Here is a 26,632-nt window from a genome sequence, read left to right as displayed (position 1 = left end):
ATAAAATTATAATTTCATATTGATGTCTAAACTCAATTATCACAAACAGAACATTTATTTCATTTATCATGGAGGGGAGCTTATATAATGTCTTATATTGTGGCCAATCTAGCCCCACATATCAATTTACATTCACAACATTTACATCGCTATGACCAATTTCCACTAATCTGGTTGCATTCTTCATCCGTTGACTGATTTAAAGATATCGGTGTCAATGTAGGCCTCTGATATGGGGGGTAGACCTACCATGAATGAGGTCGAGGTGTAGTATTATAAGTATACCACTAGATGGCGGTAATGTATCACACAAGTTCAGTGTAAAAAAACGAAAAACAAATAGATAGCTGACATTAACAAGATAACAATAAGTGTGTACATTTTAATTAATATATTTGTATTGTGCATTACTCCGAATATAAGCGTCCGTTTATTTAATTGTTTGCTGTAAATCCTAAATCTCTTAGGGTGCGTTCGTATATATGCTCTGGAAATCTGATCAGCACTCATGGAATGCCTCTTGTCCAATCAAACGACTTGGTCCCTTTATGACGTTGAACCCAGTATGCGCTCCGGCGCTCTCAGAGCGAATTTACGAAGGCAGCCGTAGAACGTATTTTACTTTATGGCTGCGTTCGTACATTTGCTCTGGAAATCTGATCAGCACTCATGGAATGCCTCTTGTCCAATCAAATTACTTGGTCCCTTTATTACGTTGAACACAGTGTGCGCTCCGGCGGTCTCAGCGCACATTTACTAACGCAACCAATGTCCCGTAAAGCGTTGCGTAATCCTCGCTCTTGACGTTCCCGTTACCAAGGAGAAAGGAAGCCACTCCTGTTCGCTGGAGGATTGCTACTGGATATTGTTAATGTTTATTTTTTGTCAACGGAGTAAATTGCGGAGTAAAATGCATTTATTGGTAGGTTTACATGGAAATGTTACTGGCCTGCTCTCAAAATAGATAGCTGTGTTGAATGTTGCTTGCGAATAGGTTAGAATAGATAAAGTGACTATGGAGCTAGCTAGCTAGTAGTAGTTGACTTGTAGCTAGCTGTCATCTCCTCATCTGGTTGTTGACACTTACAGGCTGCTTGTGCAAAGACAGTGAATGCTATGTTGGTTGCGTGCAAAGAGATATCAAAGAGATATCAAAGGGGTGTGGGAGTGTGGGGTTGCAAGCAGTTATTCATATTCACAGTGAACTGAATTATCTTTCATATTTCAATCTCTCACCTCACAGTTTTAAGTTTAATTGAATTCTAAATTATTCAATCAGGCCTAAGTGTAGGTCTCACACTGACACATGCATGTATTAAAGAGTTCTAGTCCACTGTACAGTAAAATATTTTGCCTTAATTTAGAGCTATTTCTTTCTTTCTTTCATAGCAAAGTGGACTGAGACACTTCCATCAGTCTTGTTCTAAATGTACCTAAAACTGTAAGGAAAAAAAGAGAGTTCTCCCAAGAGACTAGCCTTCTCAGTGCTGGTAGTAGCTATGGCCCAGACATGGCTAGATCCTGTTTTCACCCCAGTAATCAGATAAAGCTCCTTCTGCTGGCTTCCCCAATGAGCCCATCTTGGCACGCTTTTCAGAGCGGACGCCAGCCTAATCCACTTCCCCTCACAAGGGAGCCCCTTCCTCCCTCCTCCTCCTCCTCCGGTAATGAAGGCTAAGATTAGGTGAGACACAGTGGGGATTTTCTCCAGTGAGGGAAAATCCAGTATCAGAGCTGTTTGAGTTGTCCACCCTCCTTTGCCAGTTTGATATCCTCCACCTCCACCACCACCACCACAAGGCAGGCAGGCAGGCACATCTGAATCGAGGTAATAGTAACAGGTGTATTTATTATTGCAGTGTTTGTCTGTGTTTTTAGAGGAGATGACAAGCGGGTAGCCTCACTGTGCTTGTGACCCTGCGTTGAGCTCCCATCAGTATTCTCTTAGAGGAGGGAGGTAATGTTGCTCTGTGCTAAGTGCTCATGATGACTGACTCTGTGGGACTGTGTGGGACAGTCAAAGGCTCCCCACTGAAGGACAAGCAGGGCTCGTTGCCTCTGTGGGAGATGAACCGTTACACCACCATGAGACAGCTGGGGGACGGCACCTTTGGCAGTGTGCTCATGGGCAGGAGCAATGAGTCTGGGGAGCTGGTGGCCATCAAGAGGTGAGTCTGCTGCTGTCAGAATCAGAATCAGAATTCAGAATTCAGAATTCTCAATGAGTCTGGGGAGCCGGTTGGCCATCAAGAGGTAAATCTGCAGTCTGCCCTCAACATTCTCAGACATAGGATTTAACTGGTCCCTAGCGCATTATCTTTCCTTGTCGAAAATATTGTTTTTGTCTTGTAAGTCATCAATTAGGCTATTTAAACTCTCTGAGACCGCTTTTGTCATCTACTTTTAGTGAATGTCAGGGTCGTTGATCCAAACTGCAGAGGGGATTATTTTGATTATTTGACAAGGGACCTTCCAAGTCAAGGGGTTCATTTCAAGCGTTAGGCTACTATATATTTGGTAAAAGAATCGGATACAAACTGCTTTTAGTGGCATTTAGTGTCATTGTTGTGAAGTTGGCTACATTTGTATACAGCTTATATGAATAAAAAAGGGATTTTCCATCAACTTTGCTTGCCAGCTGTGTTAAACGTTCATCACTTTCACCACACTTCAAACGTGATTAGCCCCAAATGGTTATTTTCTTGTTGAAGGATCATTGGCTTAGGAGTCAGATTGTCATGGGAGAGAGTGAATAATGAATGTGTCACGGAGGCTCTGCTCGCACTGTTTGTAAATGTAAGGTTATAGTGCAAGGTGATACTATTGACGACGGTGAAAGGAGTGAAAGTGCACAGTGTTGAGTTGCCACTGGAGTAAGGGAAAGGTGTCTTATAGGTCTCCCAATACTGAAAAGACATAAAAGTTAGAACATACTTTATAAAGTTAATATAAACATAGGCCAATAAGAACTGTTCAAAATGCTTCTTTTCTTTTTTCTTATACAATGTTGTATACTATTTTACTACTATCTATGTCGTACTAATTGGTAATACCGGTATGTCACCTTAAAAGTGAGTGTAAATGTCTCTAAAAATCTATAGAATGTAATGAAAATATGTTTCTTTATTTACTTGCAGGATGAAAAGAAAATTCTACTCTTGGGATGAATGTTTGAACCTTAGAGAAGTGAAGGTACGAATAATTAAGGCAACCTAACACCACATCACTTGTACAAAACATGGCAACGCTTTACATAAGTTGCTAATTACATCGTAATTAGGTAATTACATGAGTTGAGCTGTTTGTTGTGTGTTTAGGAACAGTCTCTATTTCACATGTGTAATAACACAATCTGCTCAACTCTATTACTATGCATGCAATTACACAGGGTTACTACACAGGTACAGGGGCAACGTGTGACTAAAAGATTGCTTGTTTATGTTTTATGACCAGTCACTGAAGAAGCTGAGCCACGCCAACGTGGTGAAACTGAAAGAGGTCATCAGAGAGAATGACTACCTCTACTTTGTCTTTGAGTATATGAAGGAAGATCTATACCAACTAATGAGAGACAGGTAACATCAACCACTATGTATCACATGATGATTAAAGATATATTAAATAGATCATATGAGGGGAGAAAGAATGTAAGATGAGTTGGAAGTGAATTTCTTTTCAGTAAATTGCCTAGTACTAGAAGCTAGCGTTCACAGTTTCTGACCAAGTAGTTAAATGGATATGTTTTTCTGTGGCTGTGACTATTTTGGGTTAAGCTGTTAGTTGAGTCACTATGTGTCGTCTTCATTTTACAGAAACAAGTTGTTCCCCGAGTCAGTCATCAGAAACATGACATTTCAGATATTACAGGGACTATCATTTATTCATAGACATGGTAGGTTTCTTACCCACGGCCTCTCATCTGAGGGACAAGAGAAACTGAGTCAGAATATGATTGATCTTTTAATAGACATTGTCCACTCAGTGTTTACACACACTGTAGTGAATGACAGTATCGTTGTTTAATCTGTCATTATTATCTTTATATTAGCTTGGTTATATGTTTTACCATTCAATCGATACACTCCGTTTGGCTACATGTACTGACTTGGTCCCTGTTGATAAGAGGACACACAGAACACTTACCCAAGATGACTCACTCTCTCTTGTGCCTTTCTAAGATGCAGAGGTGTAAGTGATACCAAGACAAAATGCACATAGTTGTGGTGATATCCAATCTGGCTTAAGCTATTGGTGAAGTTGCTTACAGGAGCCAAAATGATCCAATCGTTGTTGTCTCACCACAATCAGTCGAAATTAGCTCTGTGCCAAATTAGCCTGTGCTCATGGCTATTGGTACCACGCTCCCTATGAGGTGTGTGTGTGTGTGTGTGTGTGTGTGTGTGTTTTCCCTTATCTATCCTTTTCTTTCCTCTTTCTCCCTCCACCTTTCTACCGCCAGGGAAAATAAGATGTTTTCTGAAAATGAAATAAGGAACATTCTGTTCCAAGTTCTGTCTGGGTTAGCGTTTGTGCATAAGCATGGTAAGAGTCTTTCTTCTTCCTCCTTTCCTCCTGTCCCTTTAAGGTTTGGTATTAGCTTGTGTGGGAGACTTTTTTTTTTCCATCTTTGACATAATTCAACACAGTCATTTAGCTTCGGTAAAACTGACATAGACAGTCAGTCATTACATTGCTAATTTAGCCTATTCTCTGGATCCAGGCTACTTCCACCGGGACATCAAACCAGAGAACTTACTCTGCATGGGCCCAGAGTTGGTTAAGATCGCCGATTTTGGATTGGCCAGAGAAATCCGTTCCCAACCACCCTACACTGACTATGTGTCCACGAGATGGTAAACTGGATTGGAATTCTTTTGGTATTATCTGAACAGGATAGCCTTGTGAGATGCTAAAGATTGTTCAGGGCAGTAATATACATGGATATTCATGTTGGGAGCTGTCTACATCTGTGGACATTCATACTTGTATGTAGTCCATATGAGTCTCCTGTGCTGTTGTGTGCTCAGGTATCGGGCCCCTGAGGTGCTGCTCAAGTCCAACACCTACAGCTCTCCCATTGACATGTGGGCTGTGGGCTGCATCCTGGCCGAGCTCTACACACTCAGGCCTCTGTTCCCAGGCAACAGCGAGGTGGACGAGATCTTCAAGATCTGTCAGGTGCTGGGGACACTGAAAAAGGTGCCCCCTTCAAAGCAAACACACACACACACGCACACACACACACACGCTGTAATAAATAATTGGACCCACTGATGTATGATTAATAGCAACTCTTGACGGGAACTCAACCTAACCGTTTTGTTGTTGTTGTTTTTTCCATGTAAGTCGGACTGGCCTGAGGGATATAACCTGGCTGCTTCGATGAATTTCCGCTTTCCCCAGTGTGTTCCGACCAGTCTGAGAACACTAATACCCAACGCTAGCAACGACGCCGTGTCCCTGTTGAGAGACATGCTGCAGTGGGACCCCCAGAAGAGGCCCACGGCTATCCAGGTACAGGGACGCATCACTGCCTCTCTTACAGGGCTGGCTGGCTGGCTGGCTGGCTGATAACCTCACAGATTGCACATTGAGATACTAGCCTATTCTGTCTGTGATGACACCTGTGGAGTACTAAGTATATACAAGTCTCTGACACGTCCACATTCGTCCTGAGAGATCTCATAACTTGCAAACATGTTTTGTGTTTTGTGTTCTATGCCAGGCTCTGAGACACCCTTACTTCAAGGTAGGCCAGGCGTTAGGCCCTCCCCCTCAGTACATGGAGCAGCAGAAGGCCCCGCCCTGGGCAGCACAGGCAGCCCCAGCCGCAGAGGCCACGCCCCTCTCCCTCTGTAAGGCTGACTACCAGGTCATGTCTGAGCCAGCTCCAACAGACACCCAGTACCAGGCCCAGGCCCAGACCCAGGGCAGAGTCCACCATCAACCTCTACAGCAGATCCCTCTGCCACAGCAGAACATAGAGGACCAGTCAGTGCCACTCAGCCTGGTCAAGAATGCACAATCGGTGAGTGGTCTGGCAGTATTGAGCATGCTTCTCCTGTCCGGCTTCTAGAAATACTCATTTATAAGTCTGTAGTTTTCCATCCAAGTGATCGTGTTTTTCTATTTGTGACAGAAAGCAGCTGCAGCAGGGGCAGAGAACAACTTGGCTGGGGTAAGAAGCGGGCGTAGACGATGGGGACAGACGTCGGTGAAGGCCGCCGACAGCTGGGATGAGTTTGACGATGCAGACACTGGCGTCTCCTACTCCAAAAAACCTAGCATTGGGTCCCTGAAGGAGAAAAGGCAGGACGAGTCCATCTACCGGCAAGTCCATTTCTCTAATGTCATGAAAGCACAATGTTTTATCTCGCCAAAACATTATGAGCGCTGAGTGACCGTTGACAATGACTGGCAGGTAGTCATAATGTTTTGGCTTTGTATTGCATGATAAATGAATGGATTGTTTTTGGTTTAGGTTTACAGAACCCAACACCGTCAGTAAACACAATACAGGCATGAAACTACCAAGCAACAGTGGGCTGAACAGAACAGACTCCAACGTCTCCTCAGTGAAGCAACATTATCTCCGCCAGTCCAGATATCTCCCTGGTAAGAGAGTCAACGAGACACTGAAACACACACTTGAAGTGGTTGCCTTATAGTGGGTATCGGGATGACCCCTGCTGTCAACCTGACAAATAACTGAATGAAAGGTCAGTTGTCAGAGTACATCAGAGTGTGACCTCCTTTTCTTACTCAAGTAGACTTTGGTTTCGATTGAATCGATTGAATCTATGCAGATAAAGCGGGAGAGGATCAGAGATTGTCGTACTGTTGTTCCTTACAGTATCACATTCATACATCTTTGCTACTGTAGCTGTGCTCAACCATGTCAGTTCCTCAGAGCTACTGTATCAGAATCAGAATCAGAAGACTTTTATTGCCATGACATGTAAACATGTTAGGAATTTGGTTTGGAACAATGGAGCACGGTTTACAGCAGGACAGGTGCAAGACAGGACAAGACAGGACAAGACAGTGCAAACCAACATCAAAGTAAAGTACTGTATGTGTCTTTTCCAGGAGTCAACCCCAAAAACAACTCTTTAACAGGGAACCAGCACCAAGGCAGAAATGTGTGGGCCAACTCCTCCTTATCCAGAACACACGAGTCTGGGCTGCCACTTACCAAAGGTAAACGCTTGCACCACTTACACAGCTGCCGAGTGACACATTAACATTATGACACATTAAGCTTCCAATTCCCTCTGCAAACCCTTTCTAGCTTTGTCTACATCGGGTGTTTTCATGCTAGTTGAACACAACATGTTTATAATGAGCTCAAGCATCAAATCCTATAGTCAAAGAGGAAACGTGCACTGTATTATTCATGATATGTTGCCCATCACACAAAAAGCACATATTGCTTCCCGTCAATCCTTTATTAATGAGATCAGGGGAGTATTAAGCCTCAAGTCCAAGATCAAATGTCCGGCCAGGATTGCGGCCGGAGATCAGTTTCATCTGAAACAGATTCATCCAAGACTTCTGTCCTCTCTGCTTGTCCTACTAACCCTTTGGTCACTGTCAAGACCCTGCCTCTTGGTTCTGAGCTTTCTACACTTCATGTATCATAGTATCTCCGTCTTATTTTCATATTTTCATCATACCTACCACCCTTTACTCCACTTATGTTCATGCTGTGTCCTTCTCTTCTTCTCGCTGTACTATTTCTTCCACTCTGTGTGTGTGTGTGTGGGGACAGAGGACAGTCTTCCTAAATTAACAGATCAACTTCCCCTTAAGGAAAAGACTCTTGAGAAACTGGAGCAATCCAAAGGTATCTCTCAACTTTAGAAAAGTGTGTGAATGGAGTCTTTAGCCTGCATATGAATGGCAACAGGAATGCTCTCGTTATGTGATCGTTGATTTAGGGAATAGTAACTAAAAAGTGTGTTGTTTTCAGGCCACTTCATGAGTACTACCAACTACAACCCAACTGGTAGTTACATGTCACCATACCTGAAGAAAGATATTGGATCAGCTGGACAAAGGATTACACTGGCACCTATAGGAGGCCCTTCTGCAAGTGAGTCATCTTCCTTGGACAGTACTTTTCTTTCCAGTATACGGAGTCAGTTCCACAATCATTAAACATTCAGATGCTCAAGTGCTATTGATTCAGATGAGTCTAGCATGGCCACATTACAGTATGTCCACGTTGCCTTTCATGTGGTCTTGCATTCCATTGTTTCCTCAACTCTTAAACTTCCTTCCTCGTTGTTTTCTCTTTCTCTGTACTTAGTTGACCTCTCCTCTGCTACCGATCTTAGAATTGACTCAAAACTCAAATCGTCACAGCTTATGCCCTCTTCCAATAGATTGATTGAATCAGATGAAGGTAAATAGAATAAAGGCTCATGTGTCTAGTTGTACTGTATTTTTCAACTGAGAGTTATTGCTCTTGTGTACTGTATGGACTAGTTGCAGTATCTGTCAACTAAATGTCAACTTTGACCTCACAGAATATGAGGGCTGGAGGAATAAACCCACAAAGCCTAGGATCCCAGGATCAAGCATCAACACAGGAGGGAAAAACACTGTGTCCAAAAATCCTCCAATTCAGACGGTGCATGGACGGGTAGACTGGGCAGCCAAGTACGGTGGGAATCGGTAGCACAGCCAGCTGTGTTTTCCTATTGACAATCTCAGAGGGAAGAATTCCTGCATCGCACTAACGAAGGGCGCCCCAGCTAGAGAGAGAGAGAGAGGGACCATTTGTTGCTGTCAGCATATGCACAGCATCATGTCTAGTTTCGACCATACCAGACCCATTTGCGATGTGTCAACACTTGTCAATATTATACGTGAAGCATCTTAGTCAAATGTATGTACAGTATAATACAGTATGTATTCTTTCACCGTGTTCATTATTTTTTTTAGGTGAGTTGAGTTGTGACTGAAATAAAACTAATTATTTTACTATTACAGCCAATGAGTTAGTTCATACAGTATTTCTGTAAGATAATATGTGTCTGCATCACATTCTGTATATCTGTTTTTTATTTTATTGAGAAAAAGTAAAAAATAAATAAAATAATAGCATCTGTACATGAAATGAAAGAAATAGCATGATTAATCGGTCATTCTAACCAACAGGCAGGATTACAGGTTCACCCATACCATAGTACACTCAACATGGTGTGAGAACTGTCGGATAAAACTGCTTAACCAATATCAATGTCAGTGTTGTTTGCATTGTATGAGTAAACTTGGTTTTGTGTCTTTGCTCTACTCATTTATGGAATTATGTGTAAAATGTTGAAAACTATTTTGTTATATTGAGAAAAATCCTCCTGAATATAATTTTCAGACATACTGTACATTACTTGAAGAAAAAAAAAAGAAAACATGTGTGTAGAAAGATTCTCCACGTTCATAACTTGTGTGGTCTCTTGAGCCTTCCCACAGCAATCTTCCCAACCATCAGCATACTAGAAAAGAAACAGAAGAACATTATAGGTTCTCTGGTTGAACCTTCTTTTCATGGGAACAACTCACTGCAACTGCTTTATCAATACACTCAAATATTCCTACATGTTTAGAACGGAGAGCTATTGAAAAGTACAATTAAAATGTACCTCATCCTTTTTGTGTAATACTACCTTCCTATTTAATTATATCTTGGTGACCTAACCGAAGCCATGATGAGGATTGGACATACTCCACAGTACCTTGCCCCTGCTATGAGACCAGCTGGCATGAACTTCCAAGAGCTTAGAAATCTCATTCCCATGACAACTGCCAATGTTCCTGAGGTACCTGCTTGTACCAAGAATACAATTAATTGCACTGTGTTTAATATGCACACACCATTTAACCATTTACATGTTGCCATTGTTATGGTTAGGGTGTTTGCCCACCTAGAGAAACCCAGACATTCCTTGAGTTCTGGGATATCAGGTAGGCACCAATGCCAGTCAGAACTCCAAAGAAAAGTCCTGCAACCAAAGAGGCTACACTTCCTGTACAGGGAACAAACATTGGCATGTTGACGACCAGTTATATATATTTTCAATAACATTTCGTGACGTTAGAATTATAAGGTTCCATCTCCATTTTTGTCAAAATTGAGTTTTTTTACATAATCTGATCCATTAGGTGTTTATTAATGCCTGTGTGGTGTTATTTTTAAAATGTTGACATTTTTGAGTTAGTAATTCATAAAATACAAAGGTTCCATCTCACAAAACATAATGGAATGTAAAAACTTTGACGCTCAATATCTCTGAACTACCCTAAACGGAGATAGAACCTTATCATTCTAAACGGAGATAGAACCTTATCATTCTAAACGGAGATAGAACCTTATCATTCTAAGCTCACGATTTGAGGAATGACGTTGTGAAAGCTTGACCGTCTCATCCATACCTGCTTTAATATAACCCACCGTCCCTCCTGCTGTGATCAGGGCTGCATAGCTGAACCCAATCCAATCAATAGCCATTCTAGTCTAGTTCAAAGCTAACAGGAAGAACGTGACAAAACTCAAGGTAAAGACACAGAAAGCAAAACAAGATATTTCGTTAACACTTAGTTTTTGTACCCATGTTTGTTTAATTAAATGAAATACTGCAACGTACTTACATACCTGTAACGACTTCACAACTACAATCAAATCAAAACCAGGTGGTAGACAAGTAGAGAATTTCCGTGTTGCATTTCCGGATGTTATTCCGAACTTCCCGAAATAAAAGTCTTTAGGCACACTTGGCAGTATGATTTTACTGAATTACAACAGTTTTCTTGTACAAATCAAGTCTTAATTCGAACAATAAATACAACTTCATGCTTTCATTTATTGATAGAAAAGAGTACTGATAGTGTACGAAAATATAACACCTCAGACAAGTATGCATTTGAGTTGTTTGTATGCCAGCTCCCAGTGGCAAGCATCATCAAACATGTTATGACCATAATATATGCAATATGAAAAAATACATGTGATGAAGAAAAGTTTTAATAAAATCTATTTATTTAGGTTTTCTCCTTCTTTTTGCCATCATCCTTTTTGAGTTTCTTGGGTTTATTTTCGTCTTCCATGACCACTTTCTCATGCCTGACTCTTTTCGTCTTTGAAGACTTAAGTGCATCCTTAATGACTGTGGAAGAAAAAACACAGGCATATCAATTCCAGTTTCAAATGGTCGAATATCATCAATGTATGTCTTCATTTATTCTTGTACATATGTCTGTATAAAACAACCCCTGATGTTTACATTAAGAAACGGCAGGATTTTCCCAGCACTGAAACATTGAATGATACCTTCAGAGATTGTTGGCTTTTCTGATGCCTCCGGCTTTACTGATGCTTCCGGCAGTGAAGATGGTTTCCACACAGCAAGACAGTTCAGTCTGGCCATGGTGTTCACCTTCCCTAGCAGAACTGGTGGCTCTGACACCTGAAAGAGAGCAGAGGCACATCACAGACATCGAAGGCAGCAAGCAAACTGATGGCAAGAACCACTACATATAGAAAATGATGATTACTTACACTGACATGATTGATTATACACTGTTATGAGGGCATTGGTATTGTATATTCATAAAAGCAGTGGTGTGCCGTCAGGGCCAGCAAGGCCTTCTCTGCTGGCCTAAACATCATCAGAATATACATTTTGTTTTAATATATATTTTCCACAAATATGTATTAATGATTCCCCATAGTCTATTCTCTTCATTTCATAGCTTTCCTCTTGGTTGCGCTGCTTCCAGTCTCCGATTGAGATTTGGAGGGCTGGCCTTTATGTTAGAGCTTTTATCCAATCAAAATGTGTTGCTAGGGGGCTCAAAAATCTGCCCGCCTTCACATTAAACGGTGCTGCGGATTCGACCTGTAACTTAACATTGGAACGAGAAAACCTGTGGCGTTCCTAGTAAACCTACGTAGATGCGAGCAAAAGCAACAACGGCGCCTGCTGTAAGGCTCAATGATGTCAGCACCCAGCACGTCTTTTGATTGGATACGCACTATTGCTACGCACTATTGATACGCACTATTGATATTCACTATTGAGATGCGGAACTATGCCGGTAGATGTGAAACTTTTGAAAGTGCGCAGGGAAACGGAGCCTCACAACGAAAGCTTTCGTTGACTGATCGATAATACTGATCGATTGTGTCCTGTTTTTGGGTAAACAATAACTTTCATTTAGGGGACACAATGAAAGCGCCAAGTCCACAAACAGAGGAAACTACGTTGAGCTTCTTTCTTTTCTGGCTGAAAACAACCCAGATTTACATTACCACCTGTCCACAAACAAAGTGTTTACTGGGACGTCAGGCAAAATACAAAACGACCTGATTTTTGCTATTGCTGAAGTGATGGAAGAAGAGATCAAAATGGAGATTAAAAAGGCACCCTTTGTCGCTATTATGGTGGATGAGACGACAGACGTGGGTAATGTAGCGATCTTAAAGATGTTAGTTTAACACTCTTCATTGTAAATGCGGATTTATTGATTAAAAATGCTTCGGAAATATTAATATAACTCTGTTGTACTTGTCTGACTATGTTAAGGTGATGCAACGCCCGGTTATACTGTGTTTCTGTCTAGTTTCTAGAGCCATGGCGTCATAACGATGGTATTAAGAGGTAGAATAATTCAGGTAGGAATGTGTCGGACATCACTGAAGGCCTAGGTGTGAAATGCACCGCCCGCCACTGCATAAAAGTGTACTGCATATCTGTTGATTTACAAATAAAGGCAGATATACAGTATATATACCTTATCAAGGTGGAGTTTCCACATTTTGATGAATCCATCATTTGATGCGGTTACCAGAACACAGAAGTCTTCCATGGTGAAACTGTCAACTGCTTTCACCCTGAAATCACAGAGGTACAAGTGAATCATCTTCACTGAGTAGCGGTTGCAACTTGTATCAAGTATTTTTCTATCCCATACTACAGACGAGACGAGTGATGAGAGAAGAAGAGACCTAATAGATGTACCTGGTATCATGAGCTTTGAACTCACAGAGTAACTTCTCTGTGTCCACGTCACAGAATCGGACTGTCTCATCATCGCCCGCAATGACCAGGATGGAGTTCTGAAAAACAAGCAAGCTTTCACTGAAACAGTGTGAAGGGAAGAAAAAAAAGCGGGGAGGCTGTGGCTCAGGAGCTAGAGCCGGCGTTTCGATCTCCGGCTGGCCATGTGCCGAGGAGTCCTTGGGCAAGACACTGAACCCCAAATTGCTCTCAATGAGTGGGCCGGCGCATGGTAGCTTGCTGCCATTGGTGTGGTAAAGTGTGTGTGAATGGGTGAATGAGAGGCCATTGTAAAGCACTTTGGAATAAGGCTATACAAGTGCAGTCCATTTACCTTTGCATTTAGAAAAGAAAAAAAATCATAAAAAATAAATATTTCCTCAAGCAAAGGCCACAGTTCTGTGAGATACAAGTCAAAGAGTACAAAACTGTGAGATTCATTTAAATGTTTCAATACTCACAGATAAAAACTTGATGGATGAGATCCTAACGGGGTTAGTGACAGTTCCAGTCAGGGTGGCTGTCTCCAGGTTGTAGACGTCCACTAAGTTCCTGATCACCACAACATATTTATCCCCTTCAGGGGACCACTTGACAATGTGGGCATCTGAGGAAAATGAAGATAATAAAACATGTTTAAAAATGCACACACACACACGTACACAGACACACACACACACACACACACACAGACACACACACACACACACACACACGCACCTCCAGTGACCGCATTAAGACCAGGTAGGCCTACAGTGTGAAGTGAGCTTACTCTGTTTTATGTTTTTGATGAAGGCTGACCTCCCGTCAATTAGATTCCATGTTCTACAACCACAAGACAATTAGAGTGAACATTGGTTAACAGTAAATGGAACTTTGAAATTGGACATTCCTGACCGCTGCATCACATTGAAATGACTGAGCATATAAGGAGATCCCTTATAGGCCAAGTCCCTTGTGGTGTCAAATGAAGCTGTGAGTGCTTACCGGAGTGTCTTGTCTGTCCCAACTGAAAGTGCAAGTTTCCCAGAGGGATGGACGGACAGCGATGAAACTTGACCTCTGAGGAACAGAGAAAACCAAGCACATGATGTATAGGTGCATTACATGACATCGCATCACCGCACGCACACACACACACACACACACACACACACACACACGCACACACACACACACACACACACACACACACACACACAGCCTTTTTAGCCAGTTACATCTGTGACTCTTACTTGTGAGCTCTGATGGACTTCAGACAATCCCACTTCTTGGTGCCCCACACACACAGCAGGCCGTCCTCTCCTCCGCTTAGTAAGTGAGAAGTGCCATAGAATTCCAGACAGGAGATGGTGCCTGTGTTCCATACAAGGAATTCTGTGTCAGTCACTACGTCAGTGCCTTCACATTATGGCTAAGGCACAGCCTACACAGCACCTGCAGTCATTCATGTGTGATGGACATAATTAGTCTTGGCATTATTCTGTTGATGCTGCAGCCCTCAGCATACGGGACACAGCCAGACTAGCATTTATTACCATCATGATGCAACAAAGCTCCGTGTTCAATTCTCTTCTTCATGTCGTAGAGCTGGATGGTTTCGTCTTTACTTCCAGTGGCGATGAATCGCTCGCTGGTCGCCACCGCAGATAAGGATGCTCTGTGAGCATGATGTGTGAAGTCTGCTGTGGCTGTCCACTCCTGTAAACGCAAAACATCAGAGCATTTTTTTTAATATCATGTTCTTATATCACTATTTGCACTTCTGGTTAGATGCTAAACTGTATTTCATTGTCTGGTACTTGTGCTCTGCAATGACAACAAAGTTGAATCTAATCTAAAATCGTATGCAGCAAATGAGAGCAATAGCTGAAGTCTGGTTATTTAGTGCGACAGACAGCCTTGCATGGGTAAAGTGCATGACACTTTGCATTGACCAACATGCATATCTTTACCCACAGTAGCCTATTCCACATTGAAACTGAATACTGTACACAGAACCACAAGACTTGAAGTTAGCTGAAGATGGTTTATTAGTAAAGATGAATGAATTAATGAATGGTCTTTATTGTCATTGATATAGTACAGGTACCAAACAACGAAATTTGGGAGGGGGGGCTCCCCTGGTGCTAGGAAAGAAAAAAACTAAAAAAACAAGAAGGGAAAGGAGCTGGTTTACATAAATAAAGGCTATGTACACTATCCACTATACTATACAAATAAAACACTGTGCTGTACTCTATGCTATGCTATACCTATTCTAACATTTCCTATTCTCTGCAACCTTATGTACCCTAGGGTTGTCATATTGCACCTAGTGTTATTGCACATTCATTTAAAGTGTCGCAGTTTGCAGGCTTGAAATGTACACATTTGTGCCTCAGCACTACACCTGATTTCAATCCAGCATCCACAAGACACACTTGTGCTCTGCAATGACAATAAAGTTGAATCTAATATCGTATGCAGCAAATGAGAGCAATAGGTTAAATCTGGTTATTTAGTGCGACAGACAGCCTTGCATGGGTAAAGTGCATGACACTTTGCATTGACCAACATGCATATCTTTACCCACAGTAGCCTATTCCACATTGAAACTGAATACTACTGTACATAGAACCACAAGACTTGAAGTTAGCTGAAGATGGTTGATTAGTAAAACATAAACAAACTGCCCAACAAGATTACAATTGAGGGGAGGATCAGTTTGGGATCCAACTCAAGTGACAGTGAGCCAACATACCTGTTCATCCGTGCACAGACGATAACCAAAGGCGATCTGCTCGTAACTTCCAGCTATGAGCTGCACTACGGGCCCCATGCTGCCGGGGAGAGAGGGTCACACGCTAGGCTACTGTCTCACACACAAGCCTTACGTCCTGGCCTGTTTCTGTAGAGATTATTATCGGATTACCCTGGGATGACAAAACACACACACAGCCTAAACACTGTCCCTGTGTTTTGAATCAAGTCAAGTGTTGATTTCTCAAATAAATAAGGGTGCAATCAATGTGTTCGTGTGGCGGAACACATGTCCTCGAGTTAGTTTTGCGAGTGCGTAGTAGGGGAATCTACTTCCGGTTGTGTTGGGTATGGATTTCAAAATAAAAGTATATCTACTTCCGGTTGTTTCGGTATGGATTTCAAAATAAAAGTCTAGAGCCACATGGGTGTGTTCTTTGGTGGCGTTCCAGCAACAGTGCGAGATTAAGAAGATTATGATGCTATTGTTTATAAATTTGTTTTATTAGTATGTTGATGATTAAACGTGTCAATTCTCAACAAACACATTTGAATAAAAAAATCATGCATGTGCATTGCATTAATAAACTACATTAGTAAATGTTTTGTGTGGAAAATGGATGGATCTGGGAGACGACTGACTGGGTAATTTCACTGGATACGCCTTTCTTCTTCAGAATGTGCTGTACGCCAGGGGGCGTTTGACTCGTTCTGTAATATTATTGGACACATGACATGATGACTTTTTGACTGACATGACGGATAACTGTCTTCTTGCAAACGTTCATTGGGGAAGGACCAAAAAGTTACTTTTCTGTCTCAAGGAATACTATGGCACGGAGGTGAGATATTTTCTGTCTTTTGTCAACTTTTGACTCTTTTGATCTGTTCAAGAACGTTAGTTATTCTAATGCCTGCATCTGTAAAAACCAACAACAACAACAACAACAACAACACAAATATATTTTTGTGATTGCTGCTTCTTTATTCGTTTCGGAACGTATGCATGTTTGTGCAAAGTATAAATGCACATTTGTTGATAGTTATGAAACAGTTCAAATTAAAACACAAAAAACTATGCCCGATTTACAGTCTAGAATTTTTCTTTTTACAGAGCAAAGTAAATCCATCCAAAGTACTGCATCACGTACTACATACAATGCAATCTTTGTAATGTAGCCCACATTATGATAACACAATGTTAATCATTATTGTACTCATAGTATGAAGTGTGTTTGCCCAATTATTTAGTAAATACTGTGTGTATACATGATGAAATGATCATGCTTTCTATGCTATGGTCTGAAAAGGTGTTATCTGTGTTGGTTGCTGTGACTGAACACTCAAGGAATGGCCTTAATTTTGCCAGCAAGTATTGTACACAGCAGTTCCTTTGTTGAGATAAGAAAAAGCCCAAAGTCCTTTGAAGTCCAACTCAGGCTGGGCGATGTTAAATCACACTGGACTGTTGTTACAGTATATAAGGTGTCCGATGTCTATTATGTCTATTATTTATTTATTTATTTAAATAATTCTATTATTCATTTCTATTTTATTTTTGCTGTTGTTGTTTTGTAATGTGAGCTGCTGTAACGCCTTAATTTCCCCTCGCGGATCAATAAAGTATTTATCTATCGAAGTTCCAAGAGCCTCAAGATGGAAGTGCAGTGCATGGTGGGAAGTGTGGTCAGGGATGAGAACACAGGCCTGGCAGTCATTAGTGTTCTAAATTACACACAATGAAACACACAGGAAACAGTAAACCATCTCAGCTGGTCACACTGTTCAATTTAGGAACTCGTGTTCATGCATCAACAGAAAAGGGAAATTCTGAAGAACTATTTTGGTAGATATGATGTAAGTTCCTGCCACAAATGCTTGCTCAATATTTTGTGCCCAGTAGGCCTACTATCTGGAGTGTTTAGACAGTGTTTAGACAATGTGTGGCCTGTTGCCTGTGATTGGCCATCATAGTGGCAGTAGAATCTGTATCAAAACATTAGTAAACAAACTTGAGCATTGGTCTTTTGTAGGCGAGTGACTGTCTGAGGTCTTCAAGGCATTATCTAATTAAGTGTTTCTCAACCCTCTCCCCGGGGTGCCCCAGCCGCACCACATATTTGATCTGTTCCACCACCAGCTCACCTGATTCAACTAATCAAGTACAAAGCAATTATGGTTTGTACTTGATTAGTTGAATCAGGTGTGCTGGGGCACAAATATGTGGTGCGACTGGGGCGCCCCGAGGAGAGGGTTGAGAAACACTGATCTATTGTAGCAACGAAGAGACAGATAAGAATCAACAGGGACCTCTAAAGATTTTTTAAACAAAATCTCCCAAAATCCTGTTGCTTTTGTATGTTAATTTTCTGACCTTTTGTACAGTAACATGTGATACTTTTGTACATAACATGTGTGAATCAAAATATGACATAAATGTTTTTGAATACTGTTTGTTCATATCTGTAGTCAAGGTGTGAACGAGGAGCTCTCTGAGGTCCTGAACCAGCTATGGAGCTTGGATACCAACCGGCTCAAGCCTGGAACTGACTACACAATCTCCCTGCAGGTAAGGGCGCAGTTAAATTATTACAGGAGGTGTCATGCCCGATTTTGACTGCATGATTACATGATTACATCACCTGGACACATTTTGTCAGCCGGACAAAATCTGGCATGACAGTCACTACATAGCCTCTCCAGCTTCAATGCAAATCGCTCTTGTCCAGATAAAACATATATAAAATATAACTGAAACAATATAAACATATAATATAAATATAACAATTGCTAGACCACCATTGGCATAGGTTTTGATGACTGATATCTCTCTAGACACTATGAAGGATAGCCAGATACAGTGTCCTATTCTATCAAATAGCAAACAAGACCGACACATTTTGTGTTAAAACAATGAAAATGGGGTATTCACATTATGAAACTTCCCTTTTGAAGCAACATTTTAACAAAAGTTATACTGGGGTATATGTTTTGCTTTTACTGTAGATACGGTATGTGTAGTAGTCATGTGTGTCGGAGATGTTAATGATTTTACTTCTATTTGTGTGTGATTTGTTCATTCAGGGCCGAGCAGGTTATGTGGACAGGGGCAGCAACTATGCCAGGGACAGGGCCAGGGCTCCTTTATTCACCAACGTCAACGAGGAAAAACTCAGAAGTATCGAGACCTACGCTCGTATGTCCTCTACTTTCACTTTCACCTTTCTACTTTCTACAACCTAAGGACCTCTTGAAGGTTTATCGGCTGATTTGTTTGACCGTAGCTTTATGAGGGACTCATCCAGAGCTAAGGAGATTCAAAAGGACAACACTGGTTTTGAATAAGTAGTTAAGAGATCAGAAGACTTGGCTATAAATACTGTACTGTCATTTACTGTCATTTTTAAGTAAGACTTCAGTAACTGTACTCTTGAGATGCCCATTTATTTTCCTTTACAGACTTCATCAACCTACTGGACAACTATGAGACGTCCACAGGCGTGTCAGAGACGGTCACCTCAGAGGAGCGGATGGAGAACCATCTCTTTCTCGATGCCATTATGGAGACAGAGGTCATGAAGGTACCACATTTTAACTTTCCTATTCTGCATTTTCTTTTTACGACACCTACTTTAAGCTGCTCCTTATTTCCCTTACTAGACCTATATTGGTTAATCATATTACTGAAACTTCTACTACTATTATGTGGTTATTGCCATGCATACTTTTATTTGTCTTTTTTTATGTTAACAGGGTACAGTGCTCTGTGTTGATCCTATACTGATGCCTGACTGTATTTCATCATAGTGTGCTCACAGGTACCTAGTGAGTAAAGGACAGGCTCCTTCGGACCAGACTCAGTTCAAGAGGGAGCTCTATGATATCTGGTTCCGCCTCTACCACAGAGACAGGAGTGGCGGGTGGGTGTCTGCTGTCCTGCCTTCTCATATGACGCAGTTTGTTTTATGTTGATCGTTTTCTTTTGTGTGATTTATATGTGCTGTGGTGTAGAGCAGTGTTTCTCAACCCTCTCCTCGGGGCGCCCCAGCCGCACCACATATTTGATCTGTTCCACCACCAGCTCACCTGATTCAACTAATCAAGTACAAACCATAATTGCTTTGTACTTGATTAGTTGAATCAGGTGAGCTGGTGGTGGAACAGATCAATTATGTGGAGCGGCTGGGGCGCCCCGAGGAGAGGGTTGAGAAGCACTGGTGTAGAGAGCGTTCTGCATTTTCCTTTCATAACACCTACATACGTTTATATGTAATATCTACGTCTAAATATACTGTATGTGTTTGTGGAGAAGACGTCTATAGGTTTCATGTGAACGCTCATCGACAAAACCAAAGTGGAAGTTTGCAGCTTTAATGGACAAAACCTGTGCGTTGTGTTTCTGTATGTTTCCTCTTGCCCTCTCCAGTCAGGATTCCTGTGGTTTTGAGCATGTGTTTGTCGGGGAGACTAAACACGGCAAGGAGATCACAGGCTTTCACAACTGGGTGCAGTTCTACCTCCAGGAGAAGCTCGACCATGTGGACTATAAAGGCTACAAAGCCAGGGACAACAAGACCACAGTAAAGAGACCCTCTCATAAGCATCTTCTTTATTGACTATCATATCATATTACATTTGGTTGCCTTACTCCCAACTCATTGTGTTCAAAATCTAAATCATATTACCAGGGCCGGTCCTAGGCATAGGCGAACTAGGCGGTCGCCTAGGGCGCCAAATGCCACATTTGTTACATTTAAATAATTGTATGTCTCTATGAAAATATGTCTCAGCCTACTGTCTCTATTATGCTTCGCGATTAGTCACACTCGCCTCTTGCGAACCTCCCGCCCACCTGCCCGCAACTAACGTGCATGCCCTCTCTCGAAGGTGGCTTACTGTTGAATGTGTGGGTGGTGATGAGGCAGAACTGGTGGCTTAATGTGGTGGTGGTGGCGCCCCTACAATTTTGGGGGGCATCAAATCATACTCTCGCCTAGGGCACCTAAATGCCTAGGACCGGCCCTGCATATTACACCATAAGTCATATGCCTGAAGTCTGTGTCTTCTCCTGCAGCCTGACGAGGACGACCACGTCCTGAACCTCCAGTTCAGCTGGAAGGGCCTGGTGAAGCCGGTGGGCGGCTGCTTCATCGGGGTCAGCCCTGAGTTTGAGGTGGCGCTATTCACCATGGTCTTCCTCATGTCCACTGAGAAAATGACTACCGTTGTGGTGAAGGTGGATGAGTACATGCTGGAGGTGATGGTGTATCGACATGGGCGCTCCATCGGCACCTCCTACCCCAAACTGCTCAGCAGCAACAACAGAGACCTGTAGTTTGGAACACTACCAGTCAGGAATTGATGTTTGATTGATGTAGAATCTAGGATTTATAATCAACTATCATGTAAAAGTTTGATTCTTATCATGAGATAATTTAAGTATGCTTAATGTTTTATGTATATCATTGTAGGGGGGTGTCTAGTAAAATCGTTGACAATTATAATTTGCACTAAACTATGGTGAAAACAGTACAGCTAATAAAGGACCAGGCTTTTGTTGAACGTAGTATTACTTTTTTATGGTCATGACTGTCACTGCTAGCTGATTGTGGCGTATCCTATTGCATGGAAGAAATTAAAACATATGTTTACAATAGTGTCTGGATCAACAACAAAAAAATCCTGAACTCATGGCTGACAAAAGAAATCTTAAGGTCCAAAAAATCATATACAAAAGTGAAGTTAAGGTGTATTTTATTCAATTATCTATATATCCATATAAACCATGATCTGCCTGAAAACAGGTCTTTAATAAGACATGTGAAAATGAATAGGTAGTAAGTAGTAGAATTGTTTCTTCACAAACTTTCGATTTACTAACAAATTACCCTAAGGTAATTGACACTTGCTGTGTCAGCCAGCATAGAATGTATGAATAGAGCACAGATTTAGAGCAAAGCTATCAAGACACACTTTTGAATTTTCTTAAATTCATCTTCCATTTCATCAGAGAGCATAAAGTAAGAATAGACATTTACCAGACGCTTTTATCCAAAGTGACTTACAGTTAGAGATTACAGGCAGTTTCCCTGGGGTAATTTATGGAAAAAGTACCTTACTCAAGGGCACACTAGTGGTGGTGTTCCCAGGTGGGATTTGAACTCATGACCTTCTGATCACCAATCCAACTCACAAGCCACTAGGCCACTACTAGTAAGTAGTAGTAAGTAGAAATGCAGCTCAAAGTGCTTTACAACAGGAATAAGAACATAAAGTGAATATAAAAACATATACAAGCATAGAATGAATATAAAAGCAGGGGGAAACAGTAAAAAGAACAGGTAAAGATAAAATACAATATTACGTAACAACATTATTTTAGCTCCCCTTGTGAGTGGAGGCATGCTAACGTGGGACCTGCACCGGACTCCCCCTGGCCTGGGTTCGCAGTCCTGCCGTGCACGCTACCCCACCCGCAATGTCCTACCCTTCTCACTTCGTTTGCAGGGTATTTCAACCGGGGTCTGGTTACCCCTAAAATCCAGGACTTATCGTCACTTCCTGGGGTCTGGTTACCCTTAAAATCCAGTATCCAGGACCTACTGTCCCTTCCTTTAGCCTACAGTAAAAAGAAAAGGTAAAGAAAATACAATAAAAAAACATTTTAAGTGCAATAGCTGGCAAATAGGGAGAGTAGTACTCTCTTGTGGTATTGAAAGGGAATCAAAATAAAATAAAATCAGATGAGACAAACATACAGACAGTCCAATAACCACAGAAGTATTGGAGTACAGTTGGAACTTACTCAACATCCATGGGTTCACCTCTCTCTGAGAAGACCCCCACTCCCTGCTGGTTCTGCTGAGTATTACTATCCTCCACAAGTTTACTGAACCATGAGTCACCTTTGCCAAAACCATCGCTCACTGTCTTAAGAATTTTCTCTAAGTCACTATTTTGTCTCCCTTGCATCAAGAATGTCTTCAACACATCATATCTTTCCCTGTGCACCACTTGGGTGATGACACTCTTAAGTGTGATTGACAATGGGATGGCATACTCAATGATGCTCTGAGTTTTTGCTTTGTTGCCGTTATAGACGTAGCCTCCTGTGTGCATACCAATCAGCTTGCAGTGCTCATCAAAGACTGGTGAGCCAGAGGCTCCGTGAAAGAAACAGGAGTCATAGGTGATCCTCCGAGTGTCACCTTTAAGACATTCATCAATGTCACTCTTTTCCTTCAAATACAAATCTGAGATCAAATGCATGTAATCCTCATTTTCTTTGACATGGCTATTAGCAGCTTCTGTACGATCCTCAGGTTTAATGATAATGCAGGGGTCTATTTTTTTCACCCCGCCTTCAGGGTGTCCAATGATGCAGATTGTATCCTCTGCACGAGGAAACCTGAAGTAGCTAAGCAGGCCAGGAGGTAATGAGGAGACCGGGGCAAGCTCCAGCAAAGCCATGTCAGGAAAACAACGATACACATTGTTATCGTACTCATGGGCAACAACCCCCCTTTTCACGGGTATTTCCTCACCTGACATGTTCAGAGCTACAAAATCAAAAGTGACAGTAACTGAGTTTTGCAACTGCCTTGTGTCTTGGTCATAGACTGAATTCACCACATGACCATTTGTAAGGACAAACTTGTCAAACAGAAGAAAGCCAGTTCCCATTGCTTTCCCATCAATTCGCACCTGACAAACAGATTTACTATGCTCTAGCAGTATGGAAGCTGTCCTCACCTCAAGGCAGCACTTTGCTTTCTTCCCAAACTCTTCCCTAAAGAAGCGTTTCACATCTGCAGGGTTGCGCAGATTCTCTCTAGTTTTCATTTGCTGAAACAAAGCTGGGAACTGGGAGCGTAGAAGGCTTAGGATCTCATTAGAGTTCTGAATATCACACCATTTTTGCTTTGCTAGCACTGGTGTTTGCTCCTTTGATGGCGACTTGGATTCTCCTGGTTCAGGTGTAGTAGTAGACTTTTGTGGAGTAATAGGGGGAGATGGTGAATTCTCATAAACATCCTCAAGACTATCTGGCTGATTCAAACTACAGACTATCACCTTGAAACTTTTGCCGTCAAGATCATCAACAAGACTGGACATTTCAGTGGTGACATCAATCGCTGGCTCAGAGAGTGCACAGGCTTTTGTGAATATGGTTTTGGCAAACCGACCATCTCTCTTCAAAGCTTCCTTGATTTTTTCCCCTTTGTATGCGGATACACAAACCTGGTTCACTTTTGTCATAAGCGCTAGATTTATCATAACTTTACTCTGTATTTTTTTCCCGCCCCTTGTCTCAACATTAAAAGTTATCAGCTGGTCAGATAACTTCCTGCTTTTGTAATGCGGGTCTATTTTAGCTGAGGAACTGTACTTTGCAGCTTTGATGAAGCTTATTGACAATATCTCTTCATTATCAATTAGATGGCATGGGGATTGTGTGTTAAAAGCTGCCCTTTGCCCCTCCCCTCTTTGGATGACAATGTCTTTCCCCTTGTTGTTTTTCATCTTGTGTCTGAAATTCTTGCTTGTTTGAAGGGCATCCAGGATCGTCGCAGATTTATTGCATGTGACTCTGTTTTTCTCAAAATCTTGGAAGCGGTATAGAAAAGTACGTTTTTCATGTGGTTCTTTCTGTGGAGAGAAAAGTGAGTTTGTAAGGTGGTAAACCAAATAGTAACCTATATTCCAAAGGAACATCAAAAGGAGATGGACACATTTCTGAAAATGTTCTGACATTACACCCCACAAACAAATGACAAAATCGCAGGGCATCACAATAACTGTCCGGAAATTGTATAAATACTTGATTATAAAAATTAAACAGATTTAGGCTACTTGTAAGAGGATCAACTGTCAAACGTTCTGTCAAAGTATCAACAGATGAATGTTATCTAACCTTAGCATCAGGATCGATTGATTGGCTCGGTCTCTTTTCCTGGTTGTCTAAGGAGTTAGTCTGACCAGGAGACCTCTGTAATGGAGAACGCATCATTACATAAGATATTAAACAACAGTATATTATGGCGAGGCACTTTATTCTGGAAAACCAAAATCTCAATACCAAGTTGTAGAAGACGCATGTATGAATGGATTTGATTCTTTACTACGAAGTACTTTAACAAAAGTGTCCATTGTTCTTTGTGTCGTCATTTTCTTCTTCATTCTTTTCCTCATTGAGTAATGTCATTTACTAGTCAAAGCACTTCTAGATCATGTATCATAACACATTTGATATTTTGTGTCCAATCTCATGGTGTGAAATCTCTAAATTAACATTACAATTTTCTTTTTTTTTTCTCTCTGTAATACTTTTTTTTTATTTAATTTTTTTTACTAGAGACACGAATAGTAATAGTAATAATAAATAAAGCATCCAAATGGGTATACATGGGAACAAATTGTAAATTGTATACATATTTAATTATAAAATGAAACTGATTTTGGCTACTTGTAAGAGGATCAACTGTCAAGAGATGAATGCTATTTAACCTTAAAATCAGGATCCATTGATTGGCTCAGTCTGTTTTGCTGATTGTCTGAGGAGTTCCCCTCACCAAGAGTCTTCTGGAATAGAAAATGTAACAGTACATTACCAATCCTCTAAAGCAAAAATCTCAATATCAAATTGTATGACGATTTGATTATTTACTACAAATTACCGTAACAAATCTGTCCATTGTTTGGGTCTTCATTTCTTTCTTCATTTGATCCCCCATTGCCTAACGTTGTTTACTGGTCAAAGCACTGCTCAAAAGACTGGCATCGGGTAAGTGCCATCAGATGACAGCAGGTGATGTCCCTGTTGGGAGATAATGTCAGAGTCAATAACGCTGAAAACTCACCAACAATGTTACCTCAGCGGCACATGTGCGTGGCAGAACTTTTGCTGGACTTTTGGTTGTGTCTTCCCTACTACTGACAGCGTTTCTGTTACGGCTCTAACTGCGGAGCTGCTACTGCCAGCCCTATCTTTGCACATTAGGTTTGCCGTCAATAATATGTTTCATTTCACTTAATTATAAATTGTTCTGGGTTCAGTCTGCTGTCATCCATCCATAATGAGCGAGAGAGAGAGAATGAGAGAAAAAGTAGTAGACAAATCATTCAGAATCAGAGCATGAGCATTTCCACAGGAATGTTATTGGTTTTAATATTTCGCAATCGTGCCAATGTCATTTCACTCGACTCGAAAAACTTTAAACTGGATCAGCAAGATGGAAATCTGTCACATTGTTGCCATGGCAAGAGAATACCGAACTACCGAACAGAGAGAGAGAGAAAAAAAAATCACTGGAAGAATACTGCCCTTCACCTGATGTTCCTTTAACTTATAAACATAATATAATTAGACAAACCTGACTGTCAAACGTCCTCAGAAAAATCAAGTTTAAGACACAGAGCCTAGCTTTTTATGTATGGGTAACAGTCACGCTCGTAGGTAAAATACAAGCCAATCACAGGGATTTCCTGTCTACATTTGTAATGATGAGTGATGCAACTTATAAAGAGATTATGGAGGAGTTGGCCCCACTTTCTCGTAGAGACACAAAGGTGAAAAAAGGAACACCAAGGCCACCAAATGGCCTGGTCTGGCTTTGGGAAACACAAAGGGCCCAGAACTGCTCTAGGTGGCTCAGTCTCTCTAGGTGTCGGTTTAAGAGAAAAGAGAGCAATTTGGTCTTTGTGATCATTTAAATGTGTCTTTTGTCTAGCCATGTGTCAAACCCTGAGCAGAGGAAAACACCTTTCATCGTCTACTAGACTGGGTCGTCAAATGTTGATTCTGCTCAGACAGACTGACAAAATGTCTT

The 26,632-nt window shown here is 41.4% G+C and overlaps 4 protein-coding genes across 4 annotated transcripts; 2 read left to right on the top strand and 2 right to left on the bottom strand.

Annotated features, from left to right (window-relative positions):
- Positions 1 to 2,052: 2,052 nt before the first annotated feature.
- Positions 2,053 to 8,683, top strand: LOC308172103 (serine/threonine-protein kinase MAK-like; the record flags this gene model as incomplete). The annotated part of the gene is made up of 13 exons (XM_080547013.1): positions 2,053 to 2,168; positions 3,138 to 3,192; positions 3,454 to 3,575; positions 4,460 to 4,542; positions 4,721 to 4,853; positions 5,028 to 5,199; positions 5,347 to 5,514; positions 5,726 to 6,028; positions 6,140 to 6,330; positions 6,482 to 6,615; positions 7,090 to 7,200; positions 7,973 to 8,095; positions 8,532 to 8,683. Exons 1-13 carry the CDS (start codon positions 2,068 to 2,070, stop codon positions 8,681 to 8,683), a joined length of 1,848 nt encoding a protein of 615 aa, XP_080403139.1. The 5' UTR covers positions 2,053 to 2,067.
- Positions 8,684 to 9,442: 759 nt separating this feature from the next.
- LOC308172101 (transmembrane protein 14C-like) lies at positions 9,443 to 10,513 on the bottom strand (the record flags this gene model as incomplete). The annotated part of the gene is made up of 4 exons (XM_080547011.1): positions 9,443 to 9,500; positions 9,741 to 9,828; positions 9,930 to 10,031; positions 10,438 to 10,513. 4 exons carry the CDS (start codon positions 10,511 to 10,513, stop codon positions 9,443 to 9,445), a joined length of 324 nt encoding a protein of 107 aa, XP_080403137.1.
- A 301-nt stretch (positions 10,514 to 10,814) lies between these two features.
- Positions 10,815 to 16,096, bottom strand: pak1ip1 (PAK1 interacting protein 1). Its single transcript, XM_080546357.1, has 10 exons — positions 15,805 to 16,096; positions 14,600 to 14,762; positions 14,297 to 14,417; positions 14,049 to 14,123; positions 13,834 to 13,886; positions 13,523 to 13,668; positions 13,023 to 13,120; positions 12,796 to 12,895; positions 11,333 to 11,468; positions 10,815 to 11,168 (listed from the first exon to the last, which is right to left on the bottom strand). The coding sequence occupies exons 1-10, from the start codon at positions 15,880 to 15,882 to the stop codon at positions 11,044 to 11,046; spliced, it is 1,095 nt and encodes a 364-aa protein (XP_080402483.1). The 5' UTR covers positions 15,883 to 16,096; the 3' UTR covers positions 10,815 to 11,043.
- A 467-nt stretch (positions 16,097 to 16,563) lies between these two features.
- On the top strand, positions 16,564 to 21,153 carry LOC308171519 (uridylate-specific endoribonuclease C). The gene is made up of 7 exons (XM_080546390.1): positions 16,564 to 16,645; positions 18,273 to 18,372; positions 18,888 to 18,999; positions 19,263 to 19,384; positions 19,611 to 19,723; positions 20,230 to 20,383; positions 20,878 to 21,153. The coding sequence occupies exons 1-7, from the start codon at positions 16,635 to 16,637 to the stop codon at positions 21,136 to 21,138; spliced, it is 873 nt and encodes a 290-aa protein (XP_080402516.1). The 5' UTR covers positions 16,564 to 16,634; the 3' UTR covers positions 21,139 to 21,153.
- Positions 21,154 to 26,632: the final 5,479 nt, after the last annotated feature.

The sequence above is a fragment of the Nansenia antarctica genome (assembly GCF_963989245.1).
Source record: "Nansenia antarctica genome assembly, chromosome: 16".
Taxonomy (NCBI): domain Eukaryota; kingdom Metazoa; phylum Chordata; class Actinopteri; order Argentiniformes; family Microstomatidae; genus Nansenia; species Nansenia antarctica.
This window is presented reverse-complemented; position numbering and strand designations above follow the sequence as displayed.